This window comes from Delphinus delphis, chromosome 20 (assembly GCF_949987515.2).
Source record: "Delphinus delphis chromosome 20, mDelDel1.2, whole genome shotgun sequence".
NCBI lineage: Eukaryota > Metazoa > Chordata > Mammalia > Artiodactyla > Delphinidae > Delphinus > Delphinus delphis.
Window position 1 is genome coordinate 3,916,543 of NC_082702.1, and position 13,129 is coordinate 3,929,671.

Genomic DNA, 13,129 nt, shown 5'->3' on the forward strand with positions numbered 1-13,129 from the left:
TGTAAACGTGTGTCTCTGCTGATCTGAGCTCTGCGGTGCAGCAGGAACCTGCAACCTCCCTGAAGCATCGCCAGGGCCTGGGTGACCCCTGTCCATGGTGAGGACACCACAGGGACCTGCCGATGGACCAGCTGAGGACGAAGGAGATAAAACGGGGAGGCTCTGAGAGGGAAAGACGTGCCTGGGTCACGCTCACCTGGAAGGGGCGTCTCAGGAAGACACCGGGTCTGTCATGGGAATGAGAGCCAGCCTCCTGGGGAGGGGCAGTTCCCCTTCCTGTGGGGCTGCTGACGTGACAGCCCCGTGACAGGGAGGACCAGCCTCCCAGTGGACACACCCTCGGGTCTCCGTCCTGAGGGCACCGTGGTCTCCTCCATCTGCACCGCCTGGACCACAGGGACGAGACACCATGACCCCCAGCCTCACGGCCCTGCTCTGCCTCGGTGAGATGGAGGAGGGGGAGGGGAAGCCCCAGCCAGGGACGGACCCCTCCCCACAGCCAGGCTGCTCTGTCAGGAGACCCCAGGACTCAGGAGGCTCACGGGTAGGAGAGGCGCTGCTCAGGATTCAGGGCGAACCTCTCACAGGGGTCTCTCTTCCAGGGCTGAGTGTGGGCCTGAGGACCCAGGAGCAGGCAGGTGAGTCTGTCCCCAGGTGTCCCAGCTCCCTCCTGATCATGGGGACAAGGGGCCACCCGCAGGCAATGGGGTGGGGAACAGCAGTTCTGGGCTGAAGGAAGGGGAGTCCGGGAGGTTGGGGGCTGAGAGCTGGGGACCTCGGCTGAGGATGTCTTGTGACGCAACCTCTGATGTCCCTCCAGGAAACCTCCCCAAACCCACCATCTGGGCTGAGCCAGGCTCTGTGATCCCCTGGGGGAGCCCCGTGACCATCTGGTGTCAGGGGACCCGGGGGGTCCGGGAGTTCCGTTTGGATAAAGAGGGAAGCTCACCTCCCTGGGACACACAGCCCTCACTGGAGCCCGGGGACAAGGGCAAGTTCTCCATCTCATACATGACAAAGTCCTACGCAGGGAGATATCACTGTTACTACCTCAGCCCCACTGGCTGGGCAAAGAGCAGTGGCCCCCTGGAGCTGGTGATGACAGGTGAGAGGACACTCGGGGGTCCCAGCATCGGGCTATGCCCTCAGGAAGGGGGTCTGCTCTTAGGGGTGTGTCCCTCTCACAGCCCAGCCCTGGAGAAGGAAAGGGGGGTGTGAGCTCCATTTCACAAGCTCCCTCCTTCTCTCCTAGAGGCCCACAGCAAACCCACCCTCTCAGCCCTGCCGAGCCCTGTGGTCACCTCGGGAGGGAACGTGACCCTCCAGTGTGGCTCATGGCAGGGATTGGACAGGTTCATTCTGACTAAGGAAGGAGAACCCAAGTCCTCCTGGACCCTGGATGCACAGCGAGGCCGCCAGGGGCAGACCCAGGCCCTGTTCCCCATGGGTCGCGTGACCCCCAGCCACAGGTGGACGTTCAGATGCCACGGCTTTTACAGGGACACCCCCCAGGTGTGGTCGGCCCCCAGTGACCCCCTGGAGCTCCTGGTCCCAGGTAAGGAGGTCCCCCCCGGCCTCACACACTTTTTGAGGCTCGAGACAGATTATTAGATGCTTTTCTCCCAGGATTGTCCCAGATGAGAGGGTGGGGTGAGGGGGGAGCAGGGCACACCGGACAGAGACACAGAGTGTGAGCGACAGTGAGGCCTGGGGACCAGGACGGGAGAAGTGGCTTCATGGGAGGAACCAGCCCCTACAGCCCAGGGCTGGTCTTCCCCCAGGTGTGTCTGGGAAGCCCTCCCTCCTGACCCTGCAGGGCCCTGTCGTGGCCTCTGGACAGAGCCTGACCCTCCAGTGTCGCTCTGACGTCGGCTATGACAGATTCGCTCTGTCCCAGGAGGGGAGACAGGCCCTCCCCCAGCGCCCTGGCCGGCAGCCCCAGGCTGGGCTCTCTCAGGCCGACTTCCCCCTGGGCCCGGTGACCATCACCCACGCGGGCCGCTACATATGCTACGGTGGACACAACCTCTCCTCCGAGTGGTCGGCCCCCAGTGACCCCCTGGACATCCTGGTGGCAGGTGAGGAGCCAGCGGGTCAGTCAGGGACCCAGACTCTGCACAGGCCCTGCCGGGGGAGCCCCAGCTGGTGATGCTGGCACCAGGCGTGAGGGGTCCCCAGGGAGGGAGGGAGGCAGACAGAGAGAGACGGGGGTGGGCAGGGAGAGGGAGAGACTCGGAGAAAACAGAGACAGAGATGAGGGGCCTCAGGAAGGCCCAGCTGAGTCGCAGTTCGGAACCAGGGGGCGGGCAGCCCCTCACCCCCTTTCCTCTCTCTAGGGTTGTTCCCTGACACGCCCTCCCTCTCGGTGCAGCCGGGCCCCCTGGTGGCCTCAGGAGAGAACGTGACCCTGCTGTGTCAGTCAGGGAGCACAAGGGAAATTTTCCTTCTGTCCAAGGAGGGGGCAGCCCAGCCCCCACTGCGTCTTAGATCAAAGTACCGAGGTGGGCATTTCCAGGCCGAATTCTCCATGAGTCCCGTGACCTCAGCCCACAATGGGACCTACAGGTGCTACAGCTCACTCAGCAGTAACCCCTACCTGCTGTCACACGCCAGTGCCCCCCTGGAGCTCGCGGTCTCAGGTGAGGGACCCTGACCCTGTCCTCTCTGACTCAGTCAGCTCAGGGCTCTGTCCCGAGCACTCTGTGCTGGGGTTGAGTGAGGGGACTGTGAGGGAGGGTCACCCAGAGGGGCATCTGCCCCTCAGAGGCCCTCCCATCCCCTCCCACACCTTCTCACCTCACCTGGAATCCGGAACCTGACGACTGTAGAGGAGACCACAGGGCAGGTGTAAGGGAAAGGTTTCATGAGGTGGGGACTCCAGGGTCAGCCCCACCCCCTTCCTGTCCTCATTCCCAGGACCCTCTGGGGGCCCCAGCCCCCCACCGACAGGCCCCAGTTCAACAACTAGGGAGTCACTGAGGCCTCTCTGCAGAGGGAGCACAGGCCCCCCCAAGGCAGTTTCAGAGTCTCTGGGAGGATCTAATGCCCTCAGATCCTCAAGGACAGGCTGGGGGTCAAGCAGAGATGCCAGGAGGACCCCAGGGCTCCAGGGGCTCTGAGGCTGGTGGATGAAGGGTGGGGGTCATGGAGAGGAAATGACCCCTCGGGCCCCATCTTGGGGGAGGAGCAGTGGGCTGAGGTGGGGAGAAGCAGCCCCCGACCCTCACCTCCTGTCCTGACCCCCAGGAGGCTCTGAAGTTGGGGCCCGTCCCCCCACGGAGCCAGGCCCGCAGACGGGTGAGTGAGGGTCTGTGGGACATGGTGTTGGGCCCAGGGGGGCAGGGCTCAGTTATGGCCTTAGTTCACGCACCTCTGGAGACGCTGACTTGGGCCCCCTTCCCCTGCCTGGGCCTCAGTTTCTCCAAGTGTAAAGGCAGAGAATCGTGGCCCGGAGCTTAGATTTCCTTCAGTTCTGACTTCTGGCTCTGACCCCCCAGGAGAGGAGGCCTCACAGGGAGGCCCCTGAGGATGTGACTGTATGGGGGCCTGTCCCTAGTGCCGCAGTGGTGGTGGCATTGTACGGGGAGGGGGAGGGAAAGATGAAGAGTCCACCGCACACAGCCGGCCCCTGCCCCAGTCCCTGCTGTGGTGGGGGAGGGGAGGGTAACAAGGAAGGACCCTCGGCTCCAGATGAGACCCTCGGACAGGCCCCCCTGCAGATGAGAAGCCCCCAGAGCACAAAGCTGGTGTCCACCTTGGGCAGGGCGCGGCAGGAGGACATCAGGGAGCCCACAGCCCTGGGTTCCAATCCCAGCTCTGCCACCTCCAGACTGGGTCACTGGGGTTGGTGAATTCCCTCTCTGTGCCTCAGTTTCCTCATCTGAAAAATGGGTGGGGTGGGTTAGAGGAGATGAATGCATAGACCCCAGCACGAGCCTGCACACAGTAGGCGCTCAATTAAATGGCATCTTGGGCTAATGCATGACGTCACTGGTGCCCCAGGTCTCAAATGGTACCTGAACGTCCTGATCGGGGTCTCGGTGGCCTTCGTCCTGCTGCCCCTCGTCCTCCTCGTCCGACACCGGGGTCAGAGCAGACGCAGGAAGTCGGGTGAGTAGGGAACAGGGTGACCCAGACCCCTGGAGGTGGTGGGCTTAGGGCACCAGCCAAAGGGAAACCTAAGAGATGGGCAAGGTCAGCTTAGAAAAAGATTGTCCAGAGTCTGAAACTCAAAAATCTAGAAAGAAAACATGTACTGTCAGCTGACATGTATAATTTAAGGTATTTTCCTCCTTTGCAATCTCATGAAGTGTTGAAACATGTACGCAAGTATGAGTTCAGGTCTCCTTCTTTCCTCCTGAATCCCGAGTGAGGGGCAGGGGGCGTAAGAGTCCCAGGGCCGAGCCTCTGTCATCTGCCCCAGCCCAGGGCGAGGCTGATTTCCACCCTCCTGCAGGGGCTGCAGACCCAGAGCCCAAGGACACAGGCCTGCAGAGCAGGTAACTCCTGCCCCGAAAACCCCCCAGGCCCGCCCCGCCCGCAGCTCCCCCTCATTCTCCCCCTAACACGCCCGCCTCCTCCCCAGCTCCTGCCCGGCCGCCGCCGCCCAGGACCAGGCCCTCTGTGAGCAGAAGAGGACGGGGTGGGGGACACAGGGTTCTGGAGGCACCTGTGGGGGGGAGGGGAAGGCTGGGAAGGGGTGGGCTCAGGGGGTGCGGACTGAAACCCCACACTTCCCCTCACCCCTGGGTCTCAGTGGCCCCTTCTGGATGCACTGCGGGGGCTCCAGCCCTGAGGGATCTCAGGGGATCCCACCAAGCGATACACACCCTTTTCCGCCCCAGCAGATGCTGCCGTGAAGGACACACAGCCTGAGGACGGGGTGCAGCTGGACCATCCGGTGAGACCCCTGCTCCTGTCCAGGCCACCAGAGACCTTCTTGTTGCCAAACTCAGTCCAATAGACACGTCTCTGTCCTCACATCCCAGCTCCAGCAGCGTCCCACACTGACCTCTCCCTCCGGGCTTCCTGGGTCGTCCTGCTGTGACTCCACCCCTCCTGCTTCCTTGTGACCTCATGGCCCCTCCTTCGGGGTCCCCTTTCCTGGCTCCCCGTCCTCTGTCTGACCTTCTGGCGTTGCAGAGAAGCCCCACGTCTCAAGAGGATTTGTGAATAAGTGAATCACCTGAAAGTCCCCAGGCCCCCCTTCCTTCATTCACGCAAAAGTGGTGCACAAGGAGAGCGCATGCCCCCGGCTCCCTGTAGGTGCTGCAGGTGCAGCAGGGAGCTCACCTGGTGGGTGAGAAGACTATATGTAAAGAAGCAGGTAGCGTCCTAGAATGCAAGGTCCCGATAAGGAAAGTGAAGCAAGAGAAGGTGACAGAGTGCATGGCCGGTGGGGCAGCGAGTGCAAAGGTCCTGAGGCAGGGACGTGCTTTTGCAGGAAGATGGCCGTGCGGCTGGAGCCAAATGTGCAAGGGAGATAACGTGTTAATACTGAAATCAGACCCGTAGAAAGAATCCAGAGGCTCCAAGGTGTTAGGAGGTCCCCGGAGTTTCCATCAGGAAAGTGACCTGACCTAAGGTTTTAAAGCATCACTCTGCCAACACAGTGGAAAGCTGACGGAAGGAGATCACAGTGGATCCAGGAAGTCCCCTTTCTGTCCTACTCTCTCCCTCCAGCAGAACAGGCAGGATGCAGACCCCCAGGAGGGGACGAACGCCCAGGTGAACCACTCAAGATCAAGACTAAGGCGGGGGGTGGCCACCTCTCCTTCCTCCCTGTCGGGGAGATTGCTGGACACGAAGGACAGACAAGCGGAAGAGGACGAGCAGAGGGACGGTCAGGTGGGTCCCATCCTGTCCGGGCCCCCAGGCTTCCCCCACCCCAACCACACACCCTCCCTCCCTCTCCCCCACCGCAGGCCGCCGCATCTGAAGCCCCCCAGGATGTGACCTATGCCCAGCTGAACCACTCGACCTTCAGACGGGAGACTGCAACCCCTGCCCCCCAGTCAGGGGAGCCCCCAGAAGAGCCCAGCGTGTATGCTGCTCTCGCCGTCCGCTAGCCCAGGAAGGACCCAGACCCCACGCTCCAGGGAGGAAGACTGCACGGACCCCGGAAGGCACAGGAGCTGCCTGCCCGCAGTGGACACCACCTAACGACCATCAGACAGCCTGGACTCCCAACACAGACCACCAGGAGCCCCTGGGACCCTTTGGCAGTCACCTGATTCTACCCTCAAAGATAACTAATATCCTTACGTTTGGGAAATAATGCAACAGACTGCTCAAAAATCAATGTGTGAGTTGAAAACCAAAATCAAAACGAAAAAAAACAAACAAACAAAAAAACAAAACAGAAGTGGGAAAATGTTTTCAATGAATGATAATGTAAATAATAAACATCAAAACATATGAAATGAGAAAATTAAGAATCATGAATGAATATATTAGAAAAGGCTTTAAAAAAATCGATGACCTAACATATCATACCAAGACTTCAGGAAAAAATAGCAAATTATTTCAAATGAAGGTAGAAGGTGGGAATAATAATGACAAGGGTAGCTAATAATGAAGACAACCAAAAAGTAGAGAAAATCAATTAAGGCAAAAAATAAACTCATTCTTGAAAACATTCATGAATCCTAGCCACCACAGCCGAGGGAAAAAGAGAGAAGGCTCACACTTCTAATAGCATGAAAGGGATTGCAGACAGCACTACAAATCCTACAGACGTTATAAAGATAGTAACAGAACATTATGAGAAATTTGACGCCAACATACAGAAAATGTAGATGGGATGGAAATCTTCACGTGTACAATTTACTAAATGGATATAAGAATAAATGGAAAATCTACCACCTTATACATTGACTCTAATCAAAACTTACCCACGACTGAACTATATAGAATCTAACAAAGTCAAAATGAAAGAAATAGGAGAATGCTGGTTCCCGGGGTTGGAGCGAGGGGGAAATGGGAAGATATTGGTCAAAGGGCACAAGCTTCCAGTTATAAGATGAATAAGTTCTGGGGATCTAATATACAGCATGGTGGTTACAGCTAATCACACTGTATCCCATTCTTGAGTGTTTTGAGGAGAGCAGATCTCAAATGTTCTCACCAAAAAAAGAAATGGCGACTGTGTGATGGGATGCAGACAAATGCTGTGACGGTCATCACTGTCCGACGTGTAAGTGACCAGTTCAGGCGGCTTCACTGGTGATTTCTTCCGAGCACTTATGTACTCGTGAAAGACACACACACACGCACACACACCCAAATTGCACAAACATTTCCCGAGAACAGAAAAAGAAGAAACATACCTCAACACATCAGATCAGGAAAATATTCACACCAACACCTGACAAGGGAATTATACATGGGGAAGTCACAGGAAGATCTCTCACATGAGCTTAGATGGAAATCCCTAAATAAAGTGTACACAAATGAGATGTAGTGATACATTAAAAGGACATTACTTCATGACCATACTGTGGGTTTTTTTTCCGAAGGATAGAGTAACTTAAAATTTTAAAAATCTATCACATAATGCAATACCTTAATAGAACAAATAAAAAATAATCACCTTAATAGATGCAGACAAAGCCTTTGATAAAATATACCAAAAATTCCTGGTGAAAATAAAAACGCATCAGAAATAGACGGGAATTCCCTTTCGTTGATGAGGGCACGTTTAACAACACTAGACGTCATTTGTACAGGTGAGAATCTGAGGTCCTTTCGTCTACGACTGGCAATGATCCAAGTATGTTCCGTATGACCACTTGTATTCACCAGGGCCCTGGAGGCACCAAGCAAGTAAGTGAAACAAAACAAGGCGAGAAGCTCTGAAGTGGATAAGAATAATATTGTATTACTAAGAGACTGCACAGCTGTGTTCGCAGAAAATCCAAAATAATGTAAAGATCTTCTACTCTAATTAAAAAGTTTTCCTGCATCGCTGCATACAAGGTCAATATATAGAATTCAACTGCCTTCGAGACTTCCGGTTCTGGATGGAGATGAAGTAAAGGAATGTCTCCCTGTTCCCTGACTTTATACCAGTGACCTGATTGTATACTGCTGACTTCCAAGAGCCGTAAGATAATATATTGGGGCTGTTTTAATCCACCAAGTTTGTGGTAATTTGTGGGACAGGGAAACAATACAACCACTTGAAGTTACTTATGATTAGTGTTTGCATAGTAATTTTTCATCCTTCTACTTTTTTAATGTGGTAGAATATACACACCATGATATTCACCACCACTGAAACATCATTAAAGTGCGAAGTTAGTGGCCTTAAGTACATTTATCATGTTCGGCAATCATGACCACTGTCCGTCTTCCAGAACATTTTCATAATCCCAAACAGAAGCTCTGTACCCATTAAGCAAGAACTCCCCATGCCCCCTGAGAACCAGGCACTAGTCATCTCCATTCAAATTCCTGCCGTAGGGAGTCTGGCTACTCTAGGCTGTTCGTGTCGGTGAAATCATACAAAATGCGACATTCTGTGTCAGCCTTAGTTCACTCTGAATAATGTTTCCAAGGTTCATTCATATTGTTCACTCTTTTACTTTTAACCTATTTACATGTTATATTAGAAGTGAGTTTCTGGGACTTCCCTGGTGGTGCAGTGGCTGGGAATCCTCCTGCCAATGGAGGGAACACGGGTTCGATCCCAGGTCTGGGAGGATCCCACGTGCAACTAGGCCCGTGCGCCACAACTATTGAGCCCTCACGCCACAACTACTAAAGCCAGCGCACCTACAGCCCATGCTCCACAACAAGAGAAGCCACTGCGATAAGAGGCCCACGCACCGCAATAAGAAGCCGGCGCACCGCAACAGAGAGTAGCCCCCGCTCACCGCAACTACAGACAGCCTGTGCACAGTGATGAAGACCCAACACAGCCAAAAATAAAGAAAGAAATAAATTTATTTTAAAAAAAAAGAAGTGAGTTTCTTATGGACTTCATAGTGTAGGTGGTGGTTGTTTTCTTAAACCAATCTTACAAGCTCTTTTAATTGCTGTGTTTCGCCCATTTACATATAATATTATTACTGATAACACTGTTATTTAGGTTTGTCATTTTATTTTTTCAAGTTTTGTCCCCTCTCTTTCTTGTTCTTCTATTTACCCTTTCCTGGGATTTAAAAACATTTTTAGCATACCATTTTAATTTCTCTATTGGTGCTGTAACTGTAAGTCTTTGACTGCTGTTGAAGGGGCTGTTCTAGAGATTATCAGGTACATACCTAACTTTACACAGTAAAGACAGAGCTAGTATTTTACCTCTTCAAGGGAAATGAAGAACCCTTACAAATCTATAGGTCTCTTTATTCTTACCCCTTTATGTTGTAGTTGTTGTATGTGTTCTTGCTACATAGAAGCCCAGGGCTGTGTCGGGGCCTATGGGGCCAGGTCAAGGTGAGTGAGCTGTCCCCACACCTCCTGCTGCAGCTCCACAACCACCACCCCCATCACCTGAGGGGAGAAGAGGAGGTCTGGGCTGACGGCGACCAGTCTGGGGACGGCTATGGAGTGACATCTTGGGAAACTGAGGCCATAAGGGCAACCCTGACACTTCAGGTCCACATCCTTTCAGGACAAATTGAAACCCCACGTGTTCATCTTTGCCTCCTGATTAGATGCAAATGAGACACTGGAGATGCTCACCTCCAGGTACCGGGACTGGCATGTTTAGTTCCAGAGACTCATTCAAGATCAAAGAGATTACTTAAGCATTTCTGCATCTCCTCACCCATACCCTGTCTTTTTTGTTCTCAGCGGTAACTGACATTCTCAGTCCATCACAAAATAAGTCAGACGCCAACAGTGATGAGTAGCAGAAATGCTCAATTTTGGGTTGGGCTCCGAGGGTCACAACCTGTTAATGGAATGCAGGTGACCTGAGTGGACATGTAGGGATCCTGGGGTGATTTGGGTCTGCTCTGACCTGTGACCTCTTTTTCCACAGTTCCTAGCCTCACACCCCCAAGACTACACAGTGGAGACTCTCATCCGGATGGGCATGGCCGGCTCAATCCTGCTGGGCCTCAGGATTCTGCTCTTTCAGGCTCAACACGGCCACGGAGGAGCCCAAGATGCAGCCAGGAGGTAAACAGAGGGAACAAACCCACCATTCGGTGAGTTCGATCCTTGTATGACTAGGAGGTTTGGGAGGCACATCTGCAGTATGAATTGAGGGAACTGTCTGCTGAGAATTTCACAGGGTATCAATGCTGGCATGCAGGAAATGCCTGGGTTCTTGCTGTAGAGACTCTTCCGTAATTAAAGTGTGGTAATTTCCCTCCTTACCATTATTGATTATTCTTGACTACTCCCCTTTTTTTTTAACTCCTGTGATTTGAGGCTACATCCACATCGCAGGTTTGGGTCCACACCTGAAGTCACCTTCATGCTCTGCCACTTTCTTGTAATACATTTTGCTTTATTTCTAATTTCCACACTCACTGGTGTGTGCTATTGACCTCGATCCCTTCAGCCTAGAACCAGAATGTTTTAAGCAACTGAGTAAATGGGTGAAATTCAGGTCTAGTTTAAAACACATAAATCCAAAACCATTTCCGAAAACCCTCTCTGGACCCCCTCAAGGCTTATTCCCCTCTAAAATGATACACGGAAGAGCTTCTGCCAAAATACCATCAGTTTGAATGAGCACGAGGTGGACTTCCCTGGTGGCGCAGTGGTTAAGAATCCACCTGCCAATGCAGGGGACAGGGGTTCAAGCCCTGATCCAGGAAGATCCCACATGCCATGAAGCAACTAAGCCGGTGTGCCACAACTACTGAGCCTGTGCTCTAGAGCCCGTGAGCCACAACTACTGAGCCCGTGTGCCACAGCTACTGAAGCCCACGCACCTGCAGCCCGTGCTCCGCAACAAGAGAAACCACCGCAATGAGAAGCCCACACACTGCAACAAAGAATAGCCCCCACTTGCCACAACTAGAGAAAGCCTGTGCGCAGCAATGAAGGCCCGACGCAGCCAAAAATAAATAAATAAATAAATTTATGAATGGGCGCAAGGTGTTTGAAGCGACAGCCAGGTGGTGAGCTGGCAAACCAGCTCTATGAAAACATCCCTTTTTCTCAGTGTTCTGATTTGTGTACATTATCTGTTGCTTTGATAAGTACTCCCTTCATGCCCAACTTCAAGATGCCCGTTTGAATGCACTGGATACACAGTTGGGAACAGCATCAACTTTCACAAGAATGAGCCAACTGTGGCACCTCGCAGATGACCCTGAGGTCCTTCTATTCTGTAGGTCATAGTAGTTTCCACCTCAATCTTATGCCACGGTTTCAGTGGAATTGTGATGCCCAAACACCAGTACATTCACATTAGACGTAAATAGAAAACAGAGGCATAATCAGTTGTGGGAGACATGCTGAGCCCGACATGAAGGTTTAACATAGGAGATGTGAGTCCAAGCAGGTCGGACACGCCCAAGTCTCTCACATGTATGCATTTCTCCCCTGCTGACCCCTTCACCTTTGCCCCTTAATGATAATTTGGGTGAGTATAGAAGGCCTCACTGACAGTTAATTCCTTGACTGTATTTCCCCATATCTTTTGGCGTTTTCTCCCTTCAATTTCCTTCCCTTTGCTGCGAAATAGCAAGACACATTTCACGTATAGACACGTGCACCCTAGCAATTGTAAGTTCTTGCTACATCTCTGTAAAAGACCAACAATTGGCCTTTCATACTGTCGCAGACATTGTCCTCACTGATTTCATTCTGAAATTCACGATATCCATGGGCCCTGTTCTTTCTACTCCTCATCTACCTCAACTTTCTAATTCCAGTCTCTCCGTACTGCATCCTAAACAAACTCCTCACTATTGTATTCCAAGTTCATAATTGGCTCTTCAGCTGTATCTTCTCCTTGATGGAAAGAATATCTTGAGTGTATTAATGAAAGTATTATTTTTTACCTGTAAGGTGTTTGCCTAATTCATTGCTAAAATCCTATATACTTCTGCAGTATAATCCCTTTTGCTGTTTCCAGAATTTATTTTCCTTCTTCAATTTTTCAGATGTGTAAACATGCTTAAATTAAAATGTTTCATATATTCCTAGTATTCTATCTCCTTGGATAGGATAATACAAGTTACTAGCTCTGCAGATAGTCTTCTTAGCACTTTTTCTCAGTATTAGGATTTATCTCTTATGTTCATTCCTAATGCTCAGCTCCCAGACACGTGATTTTCTATAGAGAGTTTCTCCCAGGTCTGTCCTGACATTCAGAGATGAAATGGGTGACTTCTTGTGGCTGCCCTGCCCCAGAGCATCCGCTCTCTCAAACTCAGCATCTGACTAGGCATGTACCTGGCAGAGATGACCCCAAGTGAGCCTCACACTCACAGGTGGGACAGATATCCATGTACAATTATAATGAATTGAAGCTGTTTTACAACCACACAGAGGACACAGCTCAGTGCTGACCTCGGGGATGGGTCAGTGGGCAGAGATATCCCAGTGCCTGGCCACAAACGAGGTGGAGGGGCAACACCGATTCCAACCTTGACCTGAAGCCCTGACCCCTCCCTGCCTGTGAGGACCTCAGGTCCTTGTCCTTCCACACAGAGGTGGAAACCTCTATTCTAATGACCACTTGCTGGACTCAGGCACTGGTAGTCACTAAGCTTTCACCTCTTTTTTTTGTTGTGGTCCCTTCTCCATTTAAGAAACTGGCATTTCTCTTCTCCTATAATAGACCATGCCTATGTATTTCATAAAAAACATAAGTAGCGGGAATGCCCTGCTGGCGCAGTGGTTAAGAATCCACCTGCCAATGCAGGGGACACGGGTTTGAGCCCTGGTCTAGGAAGATCCCACATGCCGTGGAGCAACTACGCCCATGCACCACAACTACTGCGCCTGAGCTCTAGAGCCCATGAGCCACAACTACTGAAGCCCGCACACCCAGAGCCCGTGCTTTGCAACAAGAGAAGCCACTGCAATGAGAAGCCCACGCACTGCAACGAAGAGTAGCCCCCACTTGCCACAACCAGAGAAAGCCCGCGCGCAGCAACGAAGACCCAATGCAGCCAAAAATAAATAAACAACAAAACCCCACCATAAGTAGCATTTC

The 13,129-nt window shown here is 52.4% G+C and overlaps 2 protein-coding genes across 9 annotated transcripts in view; both read left to right on the forward strand.

Moving 5' to 3' along the window:
- LOC132416835 (NACHT, LRR and PYD domains-containing protein 2) overlaps positions 1-13,129 on the forward strand; it is a 1,001,898-nt gene that overhangs the window by 417,008 nt on the left and 571,761 nt on the right.
- Positions 395-10,132, forward strand: LOC132415783 (leukocyte immunoglobulin-like receptor subfamily A member 6). 8 transcript variants are annotated; one of them, XM_059998861.1, is made up of 14 exons: positions 410-443; positions 603-638; positions 821-1,105; positions 1,253-1,555; positions 1,782-2,078; positions 2,337-2,639; positions 2,917-2,961; positions 3,997-4,110; positions 4,424-4,499; positions 4,586-4,623; positions 4,848-4,900; positions 5,145-5,153; positions 5,695-5,847; positions 5,925-6,320. In XM_059998861.1, exons 1-14 carry the CDS (start codon positions 410-412, stop codon positions 6,066-6,068), a joined length of 1,890 nt encoding a protein of 629 aa, XP_059854844.1. In that variant the 3' UTR covers positions 6,069-6,320. The 8 variants fall into 8 exon arrangements, with proteins under 8 accessions (XP_059854850.1, XP_059854844.1, XP_059854843.1 ...); XM_059998867.1 differs by lacking the exon at positions 5,145-5,153 and having other exon boundaries at positions 395-443; positions 5,683-5,847; XM_059998860.1 differs by lacking the exons at positions 2,917-2,961; positions 5,145-5,153 and adding an exon at positions 3,247-3,297 and having other exon boundaries at positions 4,003-4,110; positions 4,457-4,499; positions 5,683-5,847.

Coding starts and splice junctions, on each gene's coding strand:
- LOC132415783 (XM_059998867.1), top strand. CDS start 410: ATGACCCCCAGCCTCACGGCCCTGCTCTGCCTCG. Junction 4,901..5,682: donor GGGTGCAGCTGGACCATCCG/GTGAGACCCCTG, acceptor CTCTCCCTCCAG/CAGAACAGGCAGGATGCAGA. Junction 5,848..5,924: donor ACGAGCAGAGGGACGGTCAG/GTGGGTCCCATC, acceptor CCCCCACCGCAG/GCCGCCGCATCTGAAGCCCC.